The sequence below is a fragment of the Necator americanus genome, chromosome III (genome assembly GCF_031761385.1).
Source record: "Necator americanus strain Aroian chromosome III, whole genome shotgun sequence".
NCBI classification, from domain to species: domain Eukaryota; kingdom Metazoa; phylum Nematoda; class Chromadorea; order Rhabditida; family Ancylostomatidae; genus Necator; species Necator americanus.
This window is the reverse complement of record NC_087373.1, coordinates 8,582,120-8,605,302: the sequence shown is the minus strand read 5'-3', so window position 1 is coordinate 8,605,302 and position 23,183 is coordinate 8,582,120. Positions and strand designations below refer to the sequence as shown.

Here is a 23,183-nt window from a genome sequence, read left to right as displayed (position 1 = left end):
ACTGATCGCTTGTGACATTCCTGGGCCTGCCGAGACTTTGCATCCTGACATTTTCAAGTTGATTTCCGGCTAATTTCCTTCAAAAATACAAAAACTAGTGTGGGTTCGAGAAAAAATTTAAGTAGATTCCAAAGACTTTTGATTACTTTTGATAATTTATTACTTTTGATTTTGACTTTTGATATTTCTAGCGGGGTTCGAAAGATATCTTCAAAACACTTTTGATGTAAAAAAAAGAATTTTTTTATTATACAGAAATTCTTCTTTGTAATTTTGATCCTTTTTTTTCAAAGGATGAGTCCATGTGTCGAAAAAAACTTTAACTTTATTGTAGATCTCCCTGCTTGAAAATTTCGAATCCTTATCTAGAAATTCTCAAGTGAGATCCTAAAAACTTGTACCGAGTCCTCCAAGGAGCAATTAAGATTCATTATATGGTGAATTGGTTTTTATTGCCGCGATTTTTCCTCCACCTAGCCAACAATTAATCTCATCGAATCCTAATAAGATTTCGAAAATCGTGGTAAACCAGAACGTGTTGACCCGAGTCTGCATCGTTTCAAGCCGGTTCCGTCGGGATAGACATTTTGCGCTGTTAGCGAACATATACGTATCCTTACGCATGCATTCACATGTATGAGTCAGAAGCCTTTAGCATGATCTACCGTTTATTCCGCTTCTTCTCCTTATTCCTTACGTGTTACTGTCTTATTCAACCGCATTTATCCTTAGATCTCTGCCATTTGTTTCTTTTAGGTTCGAGAAAAACTAATTCAACTTAATCCAGATCTGTTCCACTAACATTGGGTAAATCTGAAGAACTAATCCTACTTAATTATGGATTTTATAAGAGAGCTTAACACCTTCGACGTATATAATGGGAACTCTACAAGGCACCAGGATAACTATCGATATAAGTGAGTTAGACATTTTTATCTACGTTCTTGTTTCTATAATCTTAAAAGTTTCCCAACGAAAATTACTAGATTTTTACTTCAAAAAGAAGAGATTATTCTATTGAGAGTCTGATTCCTATCTTTCCACTCGATTAGTAAGATGATTTTAATTTTTGTTATAATAAAAAAATTTTGATTTTACCGGGAATTTTTTGGAATTCAAAAAGGTAAAGTACTCTCCTTTGTTACCTGTTATTCAGTCCGTCTCAGATGTAAGCCACATTAAGAATCAGACGTACTGTTTTGTTTATAATTTCATTAATTATGGCCCATTAATTAGTAATTAACTGTTACTGACCAAGTAAAATCAATTACTCTTGCTATAACTAACTATACGATCTAAAACAATTCGCCCTTCGCACACATTCTCCACAAGAGTTGCCCGGGGGCAACTGGTTGTCTTTTGGGTAACAAATCGTTGCTTGAAAACCGAAAACAAGCTAAGTCTATGCGTTTGTTGTTGTTGTTTGCTCAGTATTCATGTTAAGAGCAAAACGATTGACGAGCAGTGAAATCAAAAATGAGCCGAGGGACCAATTAAGAGGGTTATTCTTCCAGGATATCAGCGAATTGAGTGGGTGGCAAAAAAAGGAGAGCTGATTCAATGGAAGCTCATAGATAATTTTGAAGTGTAAAAAATGTAAGAACGTAATAATTCGAAGTAATTTTAAGAATTTAATCAGACAAAAAAGAAAGAACTTCTTTTTTGTCTGATTAAATTCTTAAAATTACTTCGAAGAATGAAATGAATGAAAGCTAATAAATAATAATAGAATGAAAGCTTATAAATAATTTTAAAGTCTAGAGAAATGTTAGAACGTTAGATAACTTCAAGACTTTAGTCAGGTCCAACATTACTTTTCTGGATAAAAATATTACAATACTAAAAAAACAATAGTAAAAAACACTCGAAATTCTGTTTTCTGTTGTCGTTTGCATACACTCGCATTCGAATTATACATTTGTTAGTATTTCAGTAAGTTCAATTTTTTTGCAAATCCCTATTTTCTCCACTGATACGGAGTCTTACGTTCGGACTATCTACATTTTCGATTTCCTTTGTATTTATCCACTATCGTAGAAAACCTCTAGGTGGTTAGTTTTCTTTTCAACCAGACAATGATCCCTCAAATCCAAATCTAGGTTTGCCCTACCTTTTGAAAAAATCGACGATCCACGATTCTGGACAGTTGATATTTTCCAACGTTATTGGTATCACAGCATTACTATCTCTGTTCTCTATTTTGTTACTATCAAAGGTGAGTTCAGCAACTTTTTTTAATATGATTTTTTTTCCTTTATAATTAAGTTAACGATGCACATTTGGAATTAAGCCGTCCAACGATTAATGGAGAATCGTAAACCGATGTCATTGAAGAGAACTTTGTTCCTTTGGAATGCTGGTTTAGCAATATTTAGCAATCTCGCGCTTCTGAGGTTTTCAGAGGTGAGTGAACTCCTATTTTTTCTTTCACGCGTCTCACTTCAAGAGGAAGGTATAGCGCAGGGAGAGAAGATGCCTAAAACGTCTGTTCTGTCGAAGGTTCAACACCTCCGGAGACCAACCAAGCTTTTTATCCAAAGTCGATGAATCAATACCAGATCTGCCTGAGAAGATGAAGATATTGACTTGAAATATTGACTGGCACCCCATAAGCCACTGTAAAGTGCATAGACACTTTCATAAACCTTTACGATCCTGAATTGGAGCGAGCCGAAAGGGGGATTCGAAAAGGATTGATCCACATCGGAGACTTTATCCTTTTTCCACACTAATAAAGAAAAAAATAATAGAACGTAAGCATTATGTACTTATTTTGCCCCATCGACATTTAAAGGATATCCAGATCCACAACTTGTTTTTGCCCTCGGGTTGATTCTAAGCCAGAAATGTGCTAGAGGAGAGTGTGACGAAGATGTTTCTGGTCGAAATGATTCTTGTTACTCTTGTGTCATTTTAGCATATAAGCAGCAAAGCAATGTGTCCGAGCAATGAGTGCGGTGAAAATCAAAAGAGCGCACTCCCCGAAATTCCTGAAGAAATATGAAATATGAAACAAATATATAAATATAAAATAAATAAATATATAATATAAATAATAATAAATAAATATAAATATGGAATACAGTTTATTAGAAACATTGGAGGAGACTTATTTGACAACGTGATCGCTTTTATTCGTACTTTTCCTACTTTTCCTTACTTTTTGAGTTGTTTCGAATGTGTTTCAACTATGGCAGAGGTGTTCAACTTCAAGAGTACCAAAAAAATGAAAGGAGTTATCGAACGCAGGAAAAAATCCACATATTCATTTTTGACATTTTTCAACCACTTTTAAATAAGCATACGTACAGCTTTCATTCTTCGAATAACTTAAGATCAATCAGTTAAAAGTTGCTCTTCATGCAGATATTGTTCTCGCTCCTCGAGAAAAAAATATTGGAAAACTTATTTAAGTGCCAGAAAATATTAGCCTATTGATGAGTATGATAGTTTTCAGTACTCTACAGACAACGATATCTTGGTGTAATGAAAGACATCGTTTTACGAACTCAGTTTACTGGATTTTTTTTGTTAGAGATGTTATACTTGTGGGAAGAATTTTTTTTTTCCATTGTGGCCGACTTTCCAACTTCTTTCCAGTTATCAAAGGCCCAAGAGTGGTTCGAGACGATCTGATACTATGCGTATCCCATCGACCTCTTTCTCTCTCGCTTTTATATTTTTCTTGAGTTCGTTCCAAACACAGAACTTTAATTCTAGAGTCCTCCAATAATGGAAACAAACTGACCAACCATATATGAGTAGTTAAAGAGAGTGTATCGCAGACCTGACGATGTTGGTTCTCCGTGCGAAAACATAGAGTTCGGGATGAAGATCCCTCTTTCTCAGTCGCGGTCCCCCCAGCGGCCTAATCATTGGTTTTACACGAACAGGTTGTTGAGAAGACCTCATCGAGCGCTCGCTGGTGGACGGGAAGCATGTGCAAGGGTGGCGCGTCCTAACGTGCTTTGTAGGGATGAGCGGCGTTTCCCACGCTGTTTTTCAGGACGATTAGGAGGAGGAAGGAGGGGGGATTGTACAGCGGCCATGGTCATAGTCGTAATCTACTCCCCGAACTCTATAGTTGCCCGCAGAGATCTTCACATCGTCTGTTTCGTGATACGCTGCCTTTGAGGAAATGCGCTCGCGACAAATGCTAGGCAATCCTCACTAAAAGCGTCAAAAAGTCAGCAGTAATCGATGATCCCTGATTTTTCCCCTACTAGGTAGGTCTATGACACAAATAAAACGTATCTGTCTAGCAAATGTCTTCATTTTTTGCCATGGAATGGTGTTTGCACCACATTTCTGTTTCCTTTCTGTTTTTTCGTTTGTGTCGCCATTCAACTGGTGTCGTAAAACTTAGCTTCTAGCATTTCAATGTACGTTGACAAGCAAGTTGGTCAAGTCTCCTAACTCTCTCTAGTATAAATGGCATTGTACGCCGCACCCTCTAGCTAAGTATGGTCAAAACGACATGAAGAACGGTACAGTTGCGTAAGCGGCTGCGTTCGAAGCGGAGTCAGCGGTTGGAATCGAGGTGTAACCATTGCGAACTGCAGCAATGGATGGTGGTAGCAGGAGTCCTTCAATCCTAACCGCAGCGCTCCACCGCACAGCAACCATTTACGCAACTGCACCGTGCTTCATTTCCTGTTGACTCTACTACATGTTGAGTGTCATTGAGTCTATTGGAGCGATGCTGATAATGTATTGAGTTGGAGATTTTCACACATAGTACGATCTTCTAGGTGTGTTCACGTTAGTCCAGCATTCAGGACTATTTAGAGGATTAGAAAATGAAGAGAATAAAGGTTTTTGGATAAAATGCTTGTAATTGATCAGTCCCTTTGGGTTCTCTTCCTCATTCGACTTCGATTTAAAATACTTTGAGATTTATGGCAATTCGTAACCGTTGAGGTTCTGAAACGCGTGTTGGCCTATGCAGTGATTTGCGGGGGCCAGCCGATGATCAAGTCAGTGCTCTTATTCTCCCAGACAAGTCTGGTACCATTTTATCGGTGCCCCGGAGGTGTGAAAGGCTTAGTTGGCACTAGAGCAGTTTCGAACAATCGATGGTGCGTCCACAGCGGACTTCTTACCGACAGCGCTACACCCGTCCAGTGCACACATGAGGAAGATCTAATATGTTGGATAGAAGTATGACCCATAAAACAAGAGCATGTGCAGTTCGCAGCGTTAGGGATGGGTTATATTGTGCTTTCAGGGATTTCAGAGAGAAGAGACTCCAAGGAAGTGAGTGAATTATGTAAAAAGACGAAGAGAACAAGTTTCACCATTTCTCAGTACAGATTTTTTGCATCTTTTTGATGGCATTTATTACAAGTATTTCTAACCTTCACTTACCGTGACTTGCAGGTGATTAATTGCAGTGGATTAGATAAACTTAAAAATTATACCTTTCTTGCAATTGTTTCCTTTAATGCTCCTGTAGATCCACCTAAACAAGGCAAAAATAGGCAAAAAAAGCTCTTCCAGTAGGAGAATTCGCTTACACCAAAACTATTTCAAATGCTAGCTTTGTAAGGGTTACAGATTCTCTAGAAGATAAGAGTTTATTGACAAATTATACGGGTTTTTTGAAGGATTTCTTCCAATCTCTATACAATCATGGTTGGTACAAATCTCTATGCTACACATGTCATCCGAATGACGTTGCCGCATTCTGGAGTTTTCTTTTCGCTATTTCAAAGGTAACAAACTTGTATGAATACTAAATAATATTTTTATGATTGAACAATTACAGCTTTTGCTTTGTTTATAGATTGTCGAGCTTGGCGACACAATGTTTATTGTGCTGAGAAAAAAACCACTCATTTTTCTTCACTACTATCATCACGCCGCAGTACTCATCTATACTGTACATTCAGGTAACAATCACCTTTTCTCCAATGTTGTTCTCTAAGATTTCTAGCCGGAAGATGTTCTGGAAAATTTCCTAGCGTTTTTTAAGGTGCTGGACATGCGGCACCCGGAAGAATGTACATCGAGATGAACTGCTTCGCTCATTCAGTTATGTATACGTATTATGCTGTTGTAGCATACGGTATACGACCACCAAGATGGGTAAGTTCTAATCTGTTATTCTGCATTGTGGTTTTGCGGACGATTTTTTTTTTGTTTTCCTGAAGAAAAATCAGTGGAAAAAGTTGTTTTTTTTTTCAATAACTTGATGCAATAAACCAAAAAAGTTTTTTTTCTTTAATCATCGGTAAAAATAGGTTTTTTCAATAACTTCATACAATGGAGCAAAAAGGTCTTCTTCTTTAATCAACGGGAAAAAATATACTGATAAGCGATATTTTTAACCGAATTGCACGGCCTATACATACTTCAGCGTCTCTAATATTTACGTTGAGGTTTTTGGGAAAAAGTATTCTGAGGTGATTTTTCTTTTTTCCACAGGACGCACCACATTAGAGAAAGTCTAATTATAATCACCTGTTAACAACTGTAAAATCCTTACTTCAGATCACTGTCATTGTTTTAGTGGAATTTGAATGCATTAGATAAATTCAAAAAAGATCTTAAAGAAGATCTAGAATAAGATAAAGAAGGTCTGTAAACATACAGTAGGACCTCTATTTGTTGGATTTCTTGGTGTCTTGGTGATTTCTAAACCTATATCTCAAATTTGAAATTTCTGTTTAGATAGTTTGGAGATAATCCCACTGTCATCAGTAATATCTCCAAAATTTTTACACTTTAAATTATTCGCGAAAAATTTATAAATTCGATGAAAATAATAATGAAATAGATGAAATTTATAATTTGATGAAAGTGAAAGTCATATCAATGAAATCAGCAACATTTTTCTCACAGCATTTGAAGGCAGATTTCCGTACCACGAATCAGACGTGGTGGGGGAATCCGTGAGAAAAGCTAGATATTGGGTTGTAGATTGCGGGATCAGAGACGGATTTGCTCATCTCTCCCTGATTATCGTAAAAAAAAACAACGTGGGAACCACTTTGGTTCCTACGAAGAACGTTAGAACACCCCTATTTGCGCACGTTCTGTCCCACATTTGTTGGTTTTACTTGAAAAGACTGGAGAGGACGCCACTTTAATTTTCGACCGCTCGCACGCGGATGCGTCGCGTGCACGAGGATGGCGCGTTGCAACTGAAATCGTCTTTTAAGAAAAAGCGTCGCCTTCGTACTAGTTTCTTGCGCCGATTAGGAACAGATGATCACGATCAATCACCCCTGATCAAGCAATCTACAACCCTAACCATGGATTTTCCTGTGAATTCTTTCGCCACGTCAGAATAGTGGTGTGGCTGCTTGTAAGACACTCTTTTAATGCAGAGAAAAGTTTCGGAAGTTTCTGGATACATTTGTTATCCTATAAAATATATAATAATCATTCTGAGTTTCTTTTTTGTTTCATAGAGCAAATGGAAATAGAAAGAAACGAGAAGAGAAGAAAATAATTTAATTATTAATTATTATTTAATTTAATTCAATAAAATAATTTGTTTAGATCTCTATGTGCGTTACCACAATACAAACAGCACAAATGTTGGCTGGAGTTCTTGTCACTTATGTGGTGTATCGAATCAAAACAGAAACTACATTACCGTAAGTTTGAAAGAATATATTTTAAAACATTAAATAACCACTACAAGTGCATACATTTGATTTTTATAATTTTTTAGATGTCAACAATCGATGGTGAACCTCTACCTCGCTTTCGTTATTTATGTTACATTCGCTATACTTTTCTTACATTTCTTCTACAAGGCATACATTGCTAAGTCAGACAAAAAGAAAGCAGAATAATTAGTACATATAGAGCGCTCGGCTTAATTCTGCCGTTGTCGCTGTTACAGTCGAAAATACAGTATCGCTTAGTGAGATATTTTGAAAAATAGTAAGCTAGATGATTAAATTTCGGAGGCTCTTGGTTTTGAATGAAGTCTATTTGTAGAGATATTGTCTGTATATTTGTTTTGTTCGTATGTCCATAGTTTTTTTCTTCCTAACCGATGCACTTCGAGTTCTATTTCTTGGGTATTTATTGTGATACAACCTCCTAGTAATAAGTTATTAGTTTATTTGATAAAAATATCGAGCAAAAATAAAAAAAATATCAAAAATGTCCGATAGGGACTAGTTTGGCATGCTTTCTGACATTAAGGAACATTCGGAAAATTTAAGAAATCTTATGGGTTGAAAGGTAAGCCGGAAAATTTTTGAGAAGGACAACAAGAATTAACAACAGAGAACATGAGAGTGATTTTGTAACAGATATATGTGGAGAGACGTTGATTTGAGGACTTACAAAATATTTGGTACACATAAGATTTCTTTCTCTTTACAATACGCAGCTATTCTTTTGCAGTTCCATAAAAAAAATAGATCTTTAGATGATTTGGAAATAGTCTGGTGGAAGGTAACCGCTACTATGAAATGTCAGAAATTCAAACACAAACGATTCTCAGCACTGGAGCGATATGGTCTCGTCTGAGAGATTAGCCTCGAAATGTGGAGGTGACGGTTAAGCGACATAAACTGAAGGTCCTAGCGTCTATTCAAAGGCAGGGGAAAAAATTTCAGTTGAGTTCTATTTTCTGCATGGTAACAGCGGCTTGAAATGTAGTATGGAATTTTCGCTGCTAAATCGCAATTGTAACTCATCTTATAGGATCGCTTGTACGGTTAGAAGAACAAGGAAGAACTACTAATATTTATGAATTCCTTTTAGGACTTCTCCTTTAGGAGTTCCAGGCAACAATAACACATCACTTCAATTCTAACTGGTACACTTCACTTGAATTACTTTACCTAATCGGCGGGCTGATGTCGTCACCTGGGGCGATTACCCAAATCTTCGCCGAGGTGTGTCGTCCTTGAACGCAGCTCTGCCCAACCTTCTCGATCTTCTGTGAGAGCTTGCACAGAAACAATCCATTCGTCCTGCTATTCCCTGTCCTGCGAAACCTTAAGTCTCGCCTAAACTGTCTATCCACGCCGAGTGTCCTCAGGTCCTCATTCACCACCTCAGTTCAGATCTTCCCTTTTCGGGCCAGGTGATCTCTTCCAGCCTGAACCCGATAAATGATATATAATAGCATAAAGGTAGGAACAAAGTTGAAATCCAACACGGTCACACGAACACGAAAACAAAAACGATTCTTCATGATGAAACTTCAACTCAAAAAGTTAAAAAAAAAAGTCTGCAAGTTGCTTTTAACAGGGAAACTTCGTTCCGGAATACGATTAGCGAGACTCATTCACTTACATTTAGGTGAGGTTACAGTAGGTGAGGTTCGTTGGTCTACATCATATCAGCAAGGACACTTCGTTTGTTGTGTGTATGGTCAAACGAATTTTTGAATTTCTCACCCTCATGTCGGCTACCAATTTTGTTTTGACCTAGACCTTGTTTATCATCTTTGACACCGAGGTTGTAAGGCAGATTGAGGATCTGTGGGATAAACAAGGCGAAAGGAGCTGCTAAAGGCTCCGAAACCGTTGGTGATGAGAGGCTCACAGATATTTTTTGTTGTTGAACAACGACCCGAATACTAAGCATCTCGACTCCGCGATAACACCACTAGAATGGCAACCTTGACACGAAGAAAATCATTACTGATCCAGTTTTTTTGTCTGTTGAAACAAATAAAGCGATGTTGTTCAAAAAGCTAAAGGGACCAAGGTAGTAACGAAATTGACGTGGTACGGATAGAGGATAGAGGATAAAGTTTCTGGCGTTAATCAAATCGCTTGGGATGAGCCCCCACGTTCACTTCAATTCAGAATCGTTTGAGGTTCACAACCGTGTAACTGGCCTATGCAATGACTTGCGGTGGCTAGCCGATGTGTCAAGTCAGTGTTTTTATTCTCCCAGGCAAGCATGGTACCAATTTATCGAAAGGGATGAAAGACTTGGTGAGCACTAGGGCGGATTCGAACCTCCAATCGATTGTGCAAGAAGCGGAACCTCTAACCGCTACACTACACCCACCCCCGTGGTACGGAAATACCAGGAAATGCGTAGAGTTTAGATTGTAGATTACGGAAGCGAGCGTGGGACCGCCGCTCAATTCCTCCTAGCTTTCCCAAAGGATGGCGTCAGAACCGCTTCACATCCTTCCCATTGTACACGTTCCGGTCTCTTCAGCAGCCTATTTGTCGGTTTTACTTGACTAGGCTGGTGAGAAGACCTCATTAATCTTCGACGGCTCGCTCATGGATGCGGCTCGTGCACAAAAGTGGCGCTTTGCAACTGATTTCGTGGGGAAAACGTCGTCTTTTACGTCGTTTTTACAATGATTAGGCGAAGATCAGATTCCGACGCAATTTTTCAGGAACAATTGGAGGAATTGAGCGAGGTACCACACTCGTTTCCGTGAATTTCATCACAAACTCTACGTTTTCCCTAAGGTTTTCGTGACTACGTCAATTTCCTGATACGATGTCTTTAAAATGAAAATTGTGTCAATAAATGTGCACTTGCCTACGAAGGTGAATAATAAATAAATAAATAAATGGAAAACTGATACGGTCTTGTATGTGACTTTTCCAAGCAACACCTTCATCATCATAAAGGTAGATAAAGGATAACATGTCTGGCGTTCATCAATCCGCTTGGGATCCTCCATCACGTTCAATGTTTTACAATGTGTCTTGAGAGTGTTTTCATCCTCCCACACAAGTCTTGTACCAATTCATCGACTTCGGAGAGATGAAAGGCTTGGTGAGCACTAGAGCGAACTCGAACCTCCGATCGATCGGGCAGACAGCAGGACCTTCTGCCGACTGCTCTACACCCTCTAATGATCACATATCATATATCATAGTATACGATACTTTAAAAAACCGAGCAAATACTTCCACTTACATCGGTGTTCCAATATTCTTCCAACATTTTACATATTATATTTGTCAACAAGACTTCAGTTCAACAATTATTTGGATTTTAGAAGTATTGATTCCTTTCGAACCAGTAAACAACTATATTCTAAGGAATTTTGTCAAAAATTTTGGGACAGAATAAGAAACGGATCGTCCGAAGATCACTGGATTCTCCTGCCAATATATGCTGTCATCTTACATGTTCACGGATCATTGTCAAGGCTCGGCTACCATTTATGTCGTTGCAGCTCTCTTCGCTACCTCCCCGAGGAATTCAAAAATCGCACTCCTTTTGTTCCCCGAAGAGATGAACATGCAAACATGCAAAATGTCTTTTGAAATGTATAAAAGGGAATGCAAAATGCTAAATAAACTCATAATCTAATTCTCATCATCTAATTCTCTCATTTTTTGAACTTCTTGTTTCAAAATTTCCTACTTAATATCCCGATATCCGAAGAGAGAAATCGTGGAAATGTTAAATCAATGTACGCTTATTTTAAGGCTCTAGTTCATCCGTCATTATTTACAACAGATAAGTCAGTAAAAATACAACCTTAAAGCATGCCCACATTATAATTATGGATTCTTGTAGCTGTTGCGCTACTATGCTTCCCATTTTCACTCTTCTCCTCTTTGTGGTTCACATTATTGTAGGTAAATAATGTGATGTAACAGGCAGTAAATAGACAAACACTGCTTAAGCCTATGTTTTGTGATAGTGTGCCTGCGTGGTTTTTGATGGTTCTTTTATTTGCCTGACATTTCAGCTTTTTCGCCGTCTTCAGAGGCCCACAACGGAAACGATTATTATGTGAAATGCGTTATACTGGCTCACGAAGCCGAAATATCGGCAAGGAAGACGTGGAGGCGTTTTGGATTCTTAAAAGAAACCCTTCAATGAATAATAGGAATGAATGCTTGTCGATAACAAATGAGTTCTTACCACTTTTACTGCTCTGTGACCTATAACCGCCTGATATTCTGTGTGTAGATCAAATCATCTATATCGTCGCTGATGATCTACACGCAGCAATACTCATTCGCTGGAACACTGAGTGACGAGTGCGTGCTACCAGCCACGCCACCTCCGGTGGAACAACACGTAAGACTATTTTCAATGTAGATGGGTTTCTTTTTTTGCTACACTGAACGATTATCGAAACACTGACTCAGGGTAGTGCGGCACTTGACGGGATAAACGTAGCATTGCTCCAGTCATCTTCTATTAAAAATTTTTCTATTTATTTTTTAAATACGGCGAAAAAGACGAAATGTCGGGCAAACAAGAGGTTCCATCTAAAGACCTCACAGGCACACTATCGCGAAACTTAGACAGAATATGCCGAGGTTTCAAGACAAAGGAACGTTTGAACTGTTTAAGAATATCTTCAGCATGTAAATAAGTTACGTGGAACAGAGAAGGAAGATCAACACAAACATATCTATCTTGGAATATAAGCTACACAAACTCTAGATTGATTAACGCCAGACACTTTATTCACTTTATACTTTATTTGTAGCTTGTCGCTACAAATAATCGATAAAGTATGAAGTGGATAAAGTGTCTGGCGTTAATCAATCTAGAGCTTGGGATCCGCCACCACTTTCACTTCGATTCAAATTAATATAATATAATCAATAATCAATATAATGGTGCAGGAACGGAGAGGTGAATTTTCTGTGACAAAAGACTATGAACAGCAGATTTTAAACAGTTATGCGTACGTAATTTAAGTAATACGTACATACCACAGCTGCCAGCAACCTATATCTGGAAAATCTGTTTTCGGAAGCGTGAAAGTTCGACGATAATCGATACTTACCGTAATGACCGCAACTTGTCGGTTTTAAATATGAAGCAAGAGTCAGAGCAAAAGTTAACACTCTTTGTTATGGCTAACTTTTCGGCGTTCATCCAAGACTGGAAAAGGAGAACATTTCCAACATATCCTCACTATTGATTCAATTAAAACGAGTTACTATAAGAAGTCACATCCCAAAGCGTCCCAAAGAATCCCAAAGAAACAAAACAGCCCAAGTCGTTGCACTATGTACCTAATCAGCCGCGTTGCCATGATGTCTTTTATGTTATTTTGTAGGGAAATTCGCACTCGAACAACATTTCTCACGCTGTTTCTCAAGATGATTAAGGGGAAATGACCGTGACCACGCTTATATTTGTAATCTGCATCTCTAGTCTCATCTTTTCGTGGAGAATTTCGCGTGATAGAATTGCTTCGTTAATACTATTTAGGATCCAGCACCCTTCCATTCTATTCATTTTTGGACCATTAGCGCTTACACTGAATGCATATGAATTTTTGCGTGCCAAAATTTCGAGTTCGTACGATAGGATCATGGCAGCTATGCAGAAAGGAACATTTTCATGACTTTGTCCTCAATGAGTTCCTGGAGGAGTTGCTACGTTTGAGTGTTTCAATCCGCTATAGATTTTTTATTCGAGTATAAAGCCGAAAATGCTGAGACATTGGCCGTGATGAAGAGTGTAAACAACTACGGCTCTTGCTTCACATTTCCTACCGACATCTATTTTTCGTTTAAAGGTATCACCCCACGAATCTGCGGTGATGTTAGGAAAAAGCGGCCCGGAGCGGCATCTACTACATCCGCTCAACTTGTGGTTTTTGTTCGCCGTAGAGCCGGAAGGTGCGGCTGCAAGAGTTCCGGCGCGCTATTTTCTACAACGAGTTTGGTTGGAGCACGCCAACCTTGTGCACGCGCCGCATTTTCCGGGCCGTTTTTACTACGGCGATTAGGAAGAAATGAAAAGAATCACTCTCTCCCCCACAATCCTCGACCCCGTATAGGCATAACCCACCTGTAACCCGCACCACTCCAGATTCGTAGGATGATGCCTTTAAAAATGCAACATAGAAAGAATATCTACGAATTTCTGCTAAATTCCACCCAACGTTGGTCAAATCGATTAATACTGACTCCATTCCATGCCGAACTTTCATTAGAAAAAAATCTATTTTCTTCTCTCCCACTGGAGCTATTTGGGACCAGAAAACGGAAACAAAAGCGAACACGCATCTACTACATTCGCTCAACTTGTGGTTTTTGTTCGCCGTAGAGCGCGAAAACCGAGTGTAAATGAATCAAACATCAGCACGCGAAGTGGCGGTTCTCCCCTGAGAGTATCGCATTCGACCCATTTTATCTCGAATGACCAAGAACTTGAGAAGTTAGGGGACAATCTTAAAAACAAACAGGCAGTGAAATGTATACGTTCGTGGAACCCAACCTTAAAATCGGGAGATTCTTCCCATACCGCAGAGTCAGATGGCAAAAAATAGCTAATTAAGGTGAACTACCTATTGACGTCAAATTTCTTCCAGAAAAGTAGTAGTTCGAAACTTTGACAATAGAGTACCTACGTTTGGATGGTTACTATAATAGCCAATAAATTTTCCACTTTATGCACCCCCGATGAAAGTTTCTTCACAGCAAATTTCTGCCTTTATACACAAAAAACGAAGAAAAAAAACAAAACAAAAAACAAAAGACAAAGAAATCCTGTGAGAAATCAAGAAAGAGAGGTGAGAAAACAGCAACAATAGGAAGCAAAAGTAACGCAAACGATGCAAGAACTGAAAAATAGCTGAAATTCGGCCAGAGCTATTTCCTATAAATTTGAAATTGCTAGTTTTCTTTTTGTCATTTTGGCGCTATTCACATTGATTTACATTTCTCACATGGCATGAAAATCATGCATTGCCTCTCTATCTTAACAAAACATAGGTTTCTAGAATTTTTCTGTAAATAATAGCAATAATAACAATAATAGTAATAATAATAATAACTGGAATTCGTAAAATTCGAATTTTACGAATTCCAGTAAAACGCGTTGGCGCATCCCAAGTGGACTGATACGCCAGTGACTTTATCCTTTAAATTTTAATAATAATAACAACGTTGATATTCCAGGAACGGACTACCATAGCCTGTCTGGCAGCTGGCCATAGTCAAACTGTGCTACTACCGCAAAAAAAAAAACTCGTACTTTTGTTACTCTAGCTAGAAGAGAACCTTCATACGTACCATTATACCACTATACATAATTATTTCCATTTAACTACTCTTCACTCACAAACAAGAATGAAAAGCAACAAAAAAATGAGGACATCAGTAGATGAAATCAAATGGGACGGCTTCGTGAAGCCTGTTCCTGTAGCCAAGGCTCTCTTGCTTATCTATACGTGTTCCATACACATCCAAGCAATATAGTTTCACGATCTATCTAAAAATCTTTTTCTGGAATGTTTTTTTCTGTCCACTGTTCATCAGAGTACATCAATACATTTGTTTAACACACAAAGAAGTTATTGTTAGTACATAATTAAGGTCTCCCGTCAAATTCGTCCCTAGTTCCAACGTGTTCCTTTTGCTTTGGGTTAAGTTGGCAGTCCGAACCCTGATATATCGAGAATTGGACCAATCCTCGATGGGGAATAGGTGTTATAAAAGGATTCTTCACTTTCTGGAGTAGGAGAACAATATGTTCGCTTTGTTATCCGCCACAAAAAAAAAGATAGCGCCTGAGTTTCCTCTGAAAATAAGTTAAGCTCCGGTTTTAGTAAAATTTGTAAAAATATTTTTCGTAAGATTTTCTAACTCAGATAAAGTGTGTCCCATTTTTATTCTTCTTTTTTGGTGCACCATTGATGTATGTGAATAAATAAATTGTATTGATCCAAAACTCACCAGCTCAAGTTCAAAGTCTTCCTACATGAATTTCTTCCATGAATTAAATACATTCAATATCTACAGTGGAAACAATTCTCCTCATTACGAGAATACATACCGATACAGGTAAAAGTAGAAATAAATTATTTTATTCTATTCTCTATATCCGTTATGAAACTAATAAGAATAGGTATTCGCTACCATTCGAACGACTTAACGACACACGATGGTGGACCACAGAGATATTCCAGCGCTATTGGTATCACGGTATTACCATCTCTGTCGTTTATTTCGCTACCATAAAAGGCAAGTATTTTTTTCCTTGGATTCAAAAATAATTTTTACCGCTCGACATTGGAAAATACATAGGAGCATCCAGAAAAAAATCTTGATTTTTCCCCTACCAATGCGCCTTCCCATTATTCTAACAGGGAAAAGTCGCCTATTATTATTTTGATTATGTTTTCTATAATCTCGCCATCACATTTTTAGAAAATCGTCTACATTTAATAAAAAGAATGTTCAGCTATTCAAAAGGTTATGGAAAAACGAGAGCCGTTTTCTCTCACCACAACTTTGTTTTTATGGAATAGTGCTCTGGCAGCATTCAGCATAATCGGATTAATCAGATTTTCAGAGGTTTGTTGATTTCTGCTAATTCTCTGCTCATCGTTTTAATTTTTGAAGAATTGAAAAAAACTTCTATATTAGCTAACTCTTTATGCTATGGGAAGAAGAAATCCTTTTAGTTTCAAAAAGCGAATATTCTATTTTTAGGAAATCACTGAATGACGATAAATACTCGTTAAAATCAACGTTAGGACTCTTTTAGACAAGAAAGAGTTAATTTTTAAGCAAAGATAAAGTTTTACTTTAAAAAAACATACCGTTATTCTGCGAGAATAATATTCTTTCTACAGTCTCTTTAAGGTTCTTTAAGGTATTCTTTGGACATCATAATAAGAAAATTCTAAAACTTGCCTAGAGAAATAAGAATAGTGATGGACATTCTTCTTCTTTATGAATTTTGAGTGAAGTTACATACGTTCTGTTCACTTTCTTATGGCAGTATACTGCAAATAAGAGGCCGCTAACATTCAATTTTTGGAATTTTTGACCGTTAACCTTAGCAACAGAAAGGAAAATTTTATTGAAGTTATTTTTCTATTTACCTCTTTGTTCATCTTATGTACTTCCACTGCTATAAACATGCAATAAAAAGAAATAAAAAATAAACGCATATTTTATAACATTTCAGGACTCCTTTTTTCTGATCCTTATTAATCTATTCAGCCTCCAACAACACTTTTCTCCCTGTCTTTTCCTTGATTTTTGCAAGAATTCACTTATTTTGTCTAAGGACATCCTCTATACCATCTATAACCGTGGACTTCTAAAGTCGTTGTGTTCCGCAAGTGATCCGCATGACGTGGCAGCATTCTGGATTCTCTTGTTCACACTTTCAAAAGTTAGTTTGCATATTTTCTCTTCCCAAGTCTGAAATAACAAAAAATAGCTCTGCTGACATATGGGACCCACGAATAGATCCGTCCCATATGACAGCTACAATGAAGTCCACCCATTATCCTCAACTCGCTAAGGTTACTTTGCAACATTTCCAGGTTGTCGAGTTGGGTGACACTCTATTCATCGTGCTGCGTAAGAAACCGTTGATTTTTCTTCATTATTATCACCATGCTGCTGTTCTCATCTACGCTTTGCATTCTGGTAGGAAATATCTAAAATGTTCAGAGAATAAACAAAAAGAAATACAATTTGTTCCAGCAGCTGAACATTCAAATCCGGGCCGCACTTTCGTCTTCATGAATTACTTCGCACATTCTTGTATGTATACCTACTTCGCGTTGACCGTTTTTGGAGTGCGGGTGCCACGATGGGTTTGTTTACAAATCAATCCTTAGGTGTTTCATACTAGGTCAACATCATTATAGTACTAAATGATGTTCCTATTCACACTCACTAGGTTCATTTGCGATGAGTGCAGCAGAAAACTAACACCTATACCTACTTTCCGTCTAAATTTAATAGCTATTACTTCAGAGCTAGTATGGTACTCCAGAGTCTATATAGTCCGGTCGAAACAACATGAAGGTCGGTGCAGTTGTTAGCGGATTTTGTCGAAGCAGCGGAGAAAGCGATGGATTCGAGGTGGAACCATGGCCAACTGTAGCACTGAGTCTAGCAAAGGTCCCACCTCGATCTTAACCGCTGCGCTCCTCCGCACCGCTTCGAGCGCAACTGCTTACTCAGCTGCACTGAGCTTCATGTAGTGTTGAACGGACTACGGTTGATCAATAGTTCTTACGGCGTGATGAAGTAAGATCACATATACACATAAGTCTCACAACGAACGAACATAACATAGAGGTACTAAATATATAACCAAATAAGTAGCACAACAAGGGGGAAATCACGATGCGAAACTTCTGAAAATGTCGAGGAGATCCCAACTGCAGCTCGTTGTTTAGCGTTCCAATATTGGCTCCAAAATATCGTCATCGAAATCTGAAGGGTGACCCTCCCCCGCCTTGGTTCTTCGTTCACGGTCACATCTCCAGGACCGAACTTGACAAACTAATTTCTAAGCGCCAGATCGGTTATCTCTTCTACACCATGCATACTGTATATTTTGTGACTCGTGACCGCAGCACTAACACTTTGTTTAAATTCCCGAAGTATCACATTGCGTAAGTGTATTTTTTGATTCTCAATTTTTAAGGTGAGCAAAAAAAAAACCAAATGTGCGCAGCACTAGACTGCTGTCTAAAGGCTAACCGAAGTTCTGCCTGCGTAACGATAACATAAATTCCTTGTATGGGTAACCCACTATGTGCGTAAACAACAACATTAGTTTACCATGTACCTGTGCGGAACTTATTTATGACTCAACCCGAATATTTTCCAAGGCGATCTCCCAAGGTAGAGAGCTAAACGTTGACTGCAGGGGACTTTGTACCTCCCCAATTCTCGAAATTCCCGCTCAAAATGTACAGCGGCCGCTATTCCTGAATCAGAAGACTTTTCCGTATTGAAAATAGGTATCGGCACCTTAACTGTCCGACACAACCGACTGCACAGTTACACTTCACTTATAGGTTGCTCGGAACAATCTTGCGTGCCTTTACCGTGGATGCGCTGTGTTACACAAGCTAAACATGATTGCGACTTTTTTCCTTTTGCTCAGGAACATGTTAAAGTTAAAGTTAGTGTTAACATCACCCCACGAATCTGAGGTGGTGCAGATTTCAGATGGAGTATTCTTATAAGGGATAGTAGATTATGGAGAGGAGGGTGATTCCGTTCATTTCTTCCTAATTGCCGTAAAAAACGGCCCTAAAGATGCGGCTCCGCACAAGGCAGGCGCGCTCCAGTCGGACTCCTTGTAGAAAATAACGCGCCGGATCGCTCGAAGCCGTATCTTCCGGGCAGTTTTTGACGGCAATTGGGAAGAAATGGACGGAATCACTCTCCTCCCATAATCTACCACCCCGTTTACGAATACTCCACCTGAAATCAGTACCACCTCAGATTCGTGGAGTGATGCCTTTAAACTAATGTTTGAATATTTCATTCGAAATATCATGTCAAAATGCTTCATAGAACCTTCAAAAATAACATATTTATTGTTTTGTCACAGAGTTCATGTCAAAAATAGGGTTGAAAACTCTAAACCCTTGTTTTCTACGAGTAAGAAAATCTTAGCAACTTTTCTTATCCTAGATTTGATGAAACTGCTACAAAATCAGACAAAGACGGTAAAAGGAACTAAATCAAAAACTTAGTTTTCACAGCTGAGAGCTCGAAATTTATCCAAAACAATCGATGAGAGTAGTTTTATTTTTATATTTTGTTATTATTATTTATTTTTATTTTATGCATTATAGATCTCAATGAGTGTCACCATTATACAAACTATCCAGATGTTAGCCGGTGTGGCCATAACATTCATCATATACAGAGTCAAAACTGAAGAATGGATGCCGTAAGTTATTCAGGGATGCAGATCTTCGTGAACGTCCATAGGTATGGCGGTGAACTTGGTGAAAAAGTTATTTCCAGTTGTCAACAATCTATGGGAAACCTTTATCTTGCATTTGTCCTCTATACAACGTTCGCTGTTTTATTCCTACACTTCTTTTATCAAGCCTATATCGTGAAATCGAAAAGAAAAACGAGAACAGAGTAGATTAAGCTAAATGAGTTCATAAATAAATATATGTCTGATTGATTATCGCAAATAAATCTTGAATTTTCAAGTGCGGATTTTGTATTCAAAAACTCCGAAAAAAAATCAGATTACTTCGAAAATCAGAGAAACGGGGCTAGAAGTGCATAGCGAGGTGTCAACAAGCATCAGAAGGTTTCTTTTCTTTTCTTTTTTTTCTTTTGAAATATGCGGAAAAAGCTCAGCTGCAGTAAAATCAAAGAAGAGCAGGAATTACTGAACTACCAACGTTTTATGTCCCAAATAACGAAAGAAAAACGTCTCGAACCCATCATTTCAATTCCAGAAAATATTTATAGGGTTATAATTTGTCACTGGTACTGCTGCAAATCCTACCTCACGCCTCAAAGCGGCGCAGCGGTGGCCCTGGCCGTCGGGCAGCTATGGTGGCGAGACTTCGTCTCGGCAGGTTCAACCATGCCACAAAGGTGTCCGGCTAGTAGCCCGGTCCTTGGGCCAAGGCTACAGGCTAGCTAAGTGAGGAGGTAGTACGACGATTCCGGTGCCAGGCTGCTAGCTTGCTAGTGCGACAAGCCGACCGAAGACAACACCCCCGTCGCGTCATACTGCTAATGTCTACTATGTGTTCTTCAGAAGCTAGGGCGTACCCCAGAAGCGACGCGCATTGTCCTCGCCCGGGCAATGTGGCAAATATGCGAGGGCTACCGGCTAGAGGACGAAGCCGGCCAAAGAAGTTAGTCCGCCATCGCCAGCAACATCCAGTGCGCTTGGCAACACTTAACGTTGGGACGCTTACTGGAAGAAGTCGTGAACTGGCAGACAGTCTCAGAAAACGCCGTGTTGACATATGTTGTGTACAGGAGACTCGATGGAAAGGCTCCAAGGCAAGGGAATTAGGCGATGGCTACAAGCTGATCTACCACGGCACATCAAATCGCAACGGCGTTGGTATCATATTGAACGAGTCGTTTAGAAATAGCGTCACAGCGGTGGATCGACTATCGGATCGCTTGATGGCTGTAAAAGTAGATACAGGAGAAGTGGAATTGCGAGTCGTCTCTGCTTATGCGCCACAGATGGGCTGTAGTGAAGAAGAGAAGGCGTGCTTTTGGGAAGATCTGGAGCAGTACGTCCAATCCCTGGAAGGCGAAGAAGTACTTTTAATCGGAGGAGACTTCAACGGACATGTCGGTTCCCGGAAAGACGGATTCGAGAGTTGTCATGGTGGATACGGCTATGGAGCTCGTAACGACGACGGGTTGCGAATCCTGGAGTATGCTGTTGCAAGTGACTTGATCATTGCTAACACGCAGTATCGGAAAAGAAAATCGCATTTGATCACGTACACCAGCGGCGGTCGTGAAACACAAATAGATTTCTGGATGTTACGCCGACAAGATCGCCGACTTCTGCAGGATTCAAAAGTCATCCCTACAGATCATGTCGCTGCCCAACACCATCTGCTCGTTATGGACTTGAAAATCTCCCGTCCAAGGAAGAGACATCCAAGGACTGAAACACAGCGCATCAAATGGTGGAATCTGAAGGATCGAAAGGAGGTATTTTTCGCGTCCGTGGCTCCATCTACACTTCCCCACCCTACTCGTAGTGTGGAGGAAATGTGGTTGTCTACTTCCAGCGTTATATGCTTGACCGCGGAAAACACTCTGGGAAAGACGACTCTAGGTAAGCCAAAGGTACAAAAGGCTACGTGGTTTTGGAACGAGGAAGTTCAGGCGGCAATTCGTGAGAAGAAGTCCAAGTATAAGCTCTGGTGGAGGACGCGTCAGCCTGAAGATCGGGGTGCTTACCTAGCGGCGAAGAGGGAGGCTAAGAAGGCAGTCTCCAAGGCGAAGTCGGACCGCTACAAGGCTGTGTACGACATGCTTGATACCAGAGAAGGCGAGCGGGCAGTGTATCGTTTAGTCAGAGCATGTCATCGCTCAACGTTGGATATGGAGCACACCAAGATCGTTAAGGGAGCTGATGGAGCCGTTCTGCGCCGCTCTGGTCAGATCCTGGAGAGGTGGCGAGAGTACTACAATCACTTGTGTAACGAAGAGTTCTGTCATCCTCCCATCCCAACCGTTCCCAGCGTCGAGGGTCCTGTTCTACCAATTACTGCCGTCGAAGTCAGTGCTGCCCTCGCAAAAATGAAGTCGAACAAGGCAACCGGTCCTGATGACATACCTGTTGATATCTGGAAGCTGCTAGGAGATCGAGGGTCCATGTGGCTCGCAACTCTATTTAACAAGATCGTTGCAGAAGGACGGACTCCAGACGTTTGGCAAACTTCCGTGACCGTGCCTGTCTGGAAAGGGAAAGGAGACATTGCTGACTGCACCTCGTACAGGCCTATACGACTGCTCTGCCATACGATGAAGATTTTTGAGCGTGTCCTGGAAGCTCGTCTGAGGAAAATTGTTAGCGTTTCACTCAACCAGTGCGGTTTTGTGAAGGACTGCAGCACTATAGATGCTATCCATGCTGTCCGAATCCTCCTGGAGAAACATCGAGAGAAGAACCGCAGTGTGCATCTTGCTTTTCTCGATCTCGAGAAAGCTTTCGACCGTGTCCCACATGAGCTGTTATGGATGTCCATGAGGTCGCATAGAGTACCAGAAGAATATGTGAGGTGGACGAAGCTGCTTTATGCGAAGCCTACCAGCGTTGTACGATGTGCTGTTGGAACAAGCAGGCCATTCCCTGTACGAGTAGGGGTTCATCAGGGTTCATCCCTCTCACCTCTGCTGTTCATACTGTGCATGGACACGATAACGAAGGAAATCCAGAAGCAGCATCCGTGGACTCTACTCTTTGCCGACGATGTCATGCTCGCGTCGGAGTCTCGAGATGATCTTCAGAAACAAGTGCAGTCTTGGAAGGATCAGCTGCAGCAATATGGATTGCGCCTCAACACATCAAAAACTGAGTACATGGAGTGCGGACCAAGGATAGAGGATGGTTCAATTCGTGTTGATGGCACCGAATTAAACAAGGTGAACTGCTTCAAGTACCTTGGATGAAACAAAAAAAAATTTGTCACTGGTACTGACCACAACGACATGTTACAACCCCTCCCCCGTCCCTTCCCCAAATCGGATTTGTGCGCTCATCATTAGATCGCTATGTAGCAACGTAAGCAGTAGTTATCATGAGTGACGTTATAAATGAGTACAGAAACTTGGAAATAAAGGGATGTGCTGACACTCGTGTATTCGGATTTCTGCCCATTTTTCTTTCTTCACAACTAGTTTTAAAGAACATTACCGGAAGAAGAGCTAACAAATAACTAGTAGTAGAAAAAAGCGATTTCTTGGATAAATTTTCAGTAATAGAGAATATGTCAAAACCATTGACTCAGTAAAGCTGGCATGAAT

General features: G+C 39.7%; 4 protein-coding genes across 6 annotated transcripts; 3 read left to right on the top strand and 1 right to left on the bottom strand.

Moving 5' to 3' along the window:
* Positions 1-837: 837 nt before the first annotated feature.
* RB195_008988 (uncharacterized protein) lies at positions 838-7,805 on the top strand (the record flags this gene model as incomplete). 2 transcript variants are annotated; one of them, XM_064195771.1, is made up of 8 exons in its annotated part: positions 838-917; positions 2,100-2,215; positions 2,291-2,403; positions 5,607-5,714; positions 5,786-5,891; positions 5,975-6,087; positions 7,507-7,604; positions 7,682-7,805. In XM_064195771.1, 8 exons carry the CDS (start codon positions 838-840, stop codon positions 7,803-7,805), a joined length of 858 nt encoding a protein of 285 aa, XP_064046915.1. The 2 variants fall into 2 exon arrangements, with proteins under 2 accessions (XP_064046915.1, XP_064046916.1); XM_064195770.1 differs by lacking the exons at positions 838-917; positions 2,100-2,215 and having other exon boundaries at positions 2,305-2,403.
* A 1,498-nt stretch (positions 7,806-9,303) lies between these two features.
* On the bottom strand, positions 9,304-9,561 carry RB195_008987 (uncharacterized protein; the record flags this gene model as incomplete). Its single annotated transcript, XM_064195769.1, has 1 exon — positions 9,304-9,561. The coding sequence occupies one exon, from the start codon at positions 9,559-9,561 to the stop codon at positions 9,304-9,306; it is 258 nt and encodes an 85-aa protein (XP_064046914.1).
* Positions 9,562-11,901: 2,340 nt separating this feature from the next.
* RB195_008986 (uncharacterized protein) lies at positions 11,902-19,803 on the top strand (the record flags this gene model as incomplete). The annotated part of the gene is made up of 6 exons (XM_064195768.1): positions 11,902-11,988; positions 16,957-17,064; positions 17,219-17,324; positions 17,382-17,494; positions 19,502-19,599; positions 19,677-19,803. The coding sequence occupies 6 exons, from the start codon at positions 11,902-11,904 to the stop codon at positions 19,801-19,803; spliced, it is 639 nt and encodes a 212-aa protein (XP_064046913.1).
* A 620-nt stretch (positions 19,804-20,423) lies between these two features.
* RB195_008985 (uncharacterized protein) lies at positions 20,424-22,829 on the top strand (the record flags this gene model as incomplete). 2 transcript variants are annotated; one of them, XM_064195766.1, is made up of 1 exon in its annotated part: positions 20,424-22,829. In XM_064195766.1, the coding sequence occupies one exon, from the start codon at positions 20,424-20,426 to the stop codon at positions 22,827-22,829; it is 2,406 nt and encodes an 801-aa protein (XP_064046911.1). The 2 variants fall into 2 exon arrangements, with proteins under 2 accessions (XP_064046911.1, XP_064046912.1); XM_064195767.1 differs by having other exon boundaries at positions 20,496-22,829.
* Between the last annotated feature and the right edge of the window lie 354 nt (positions 22,830-23,183).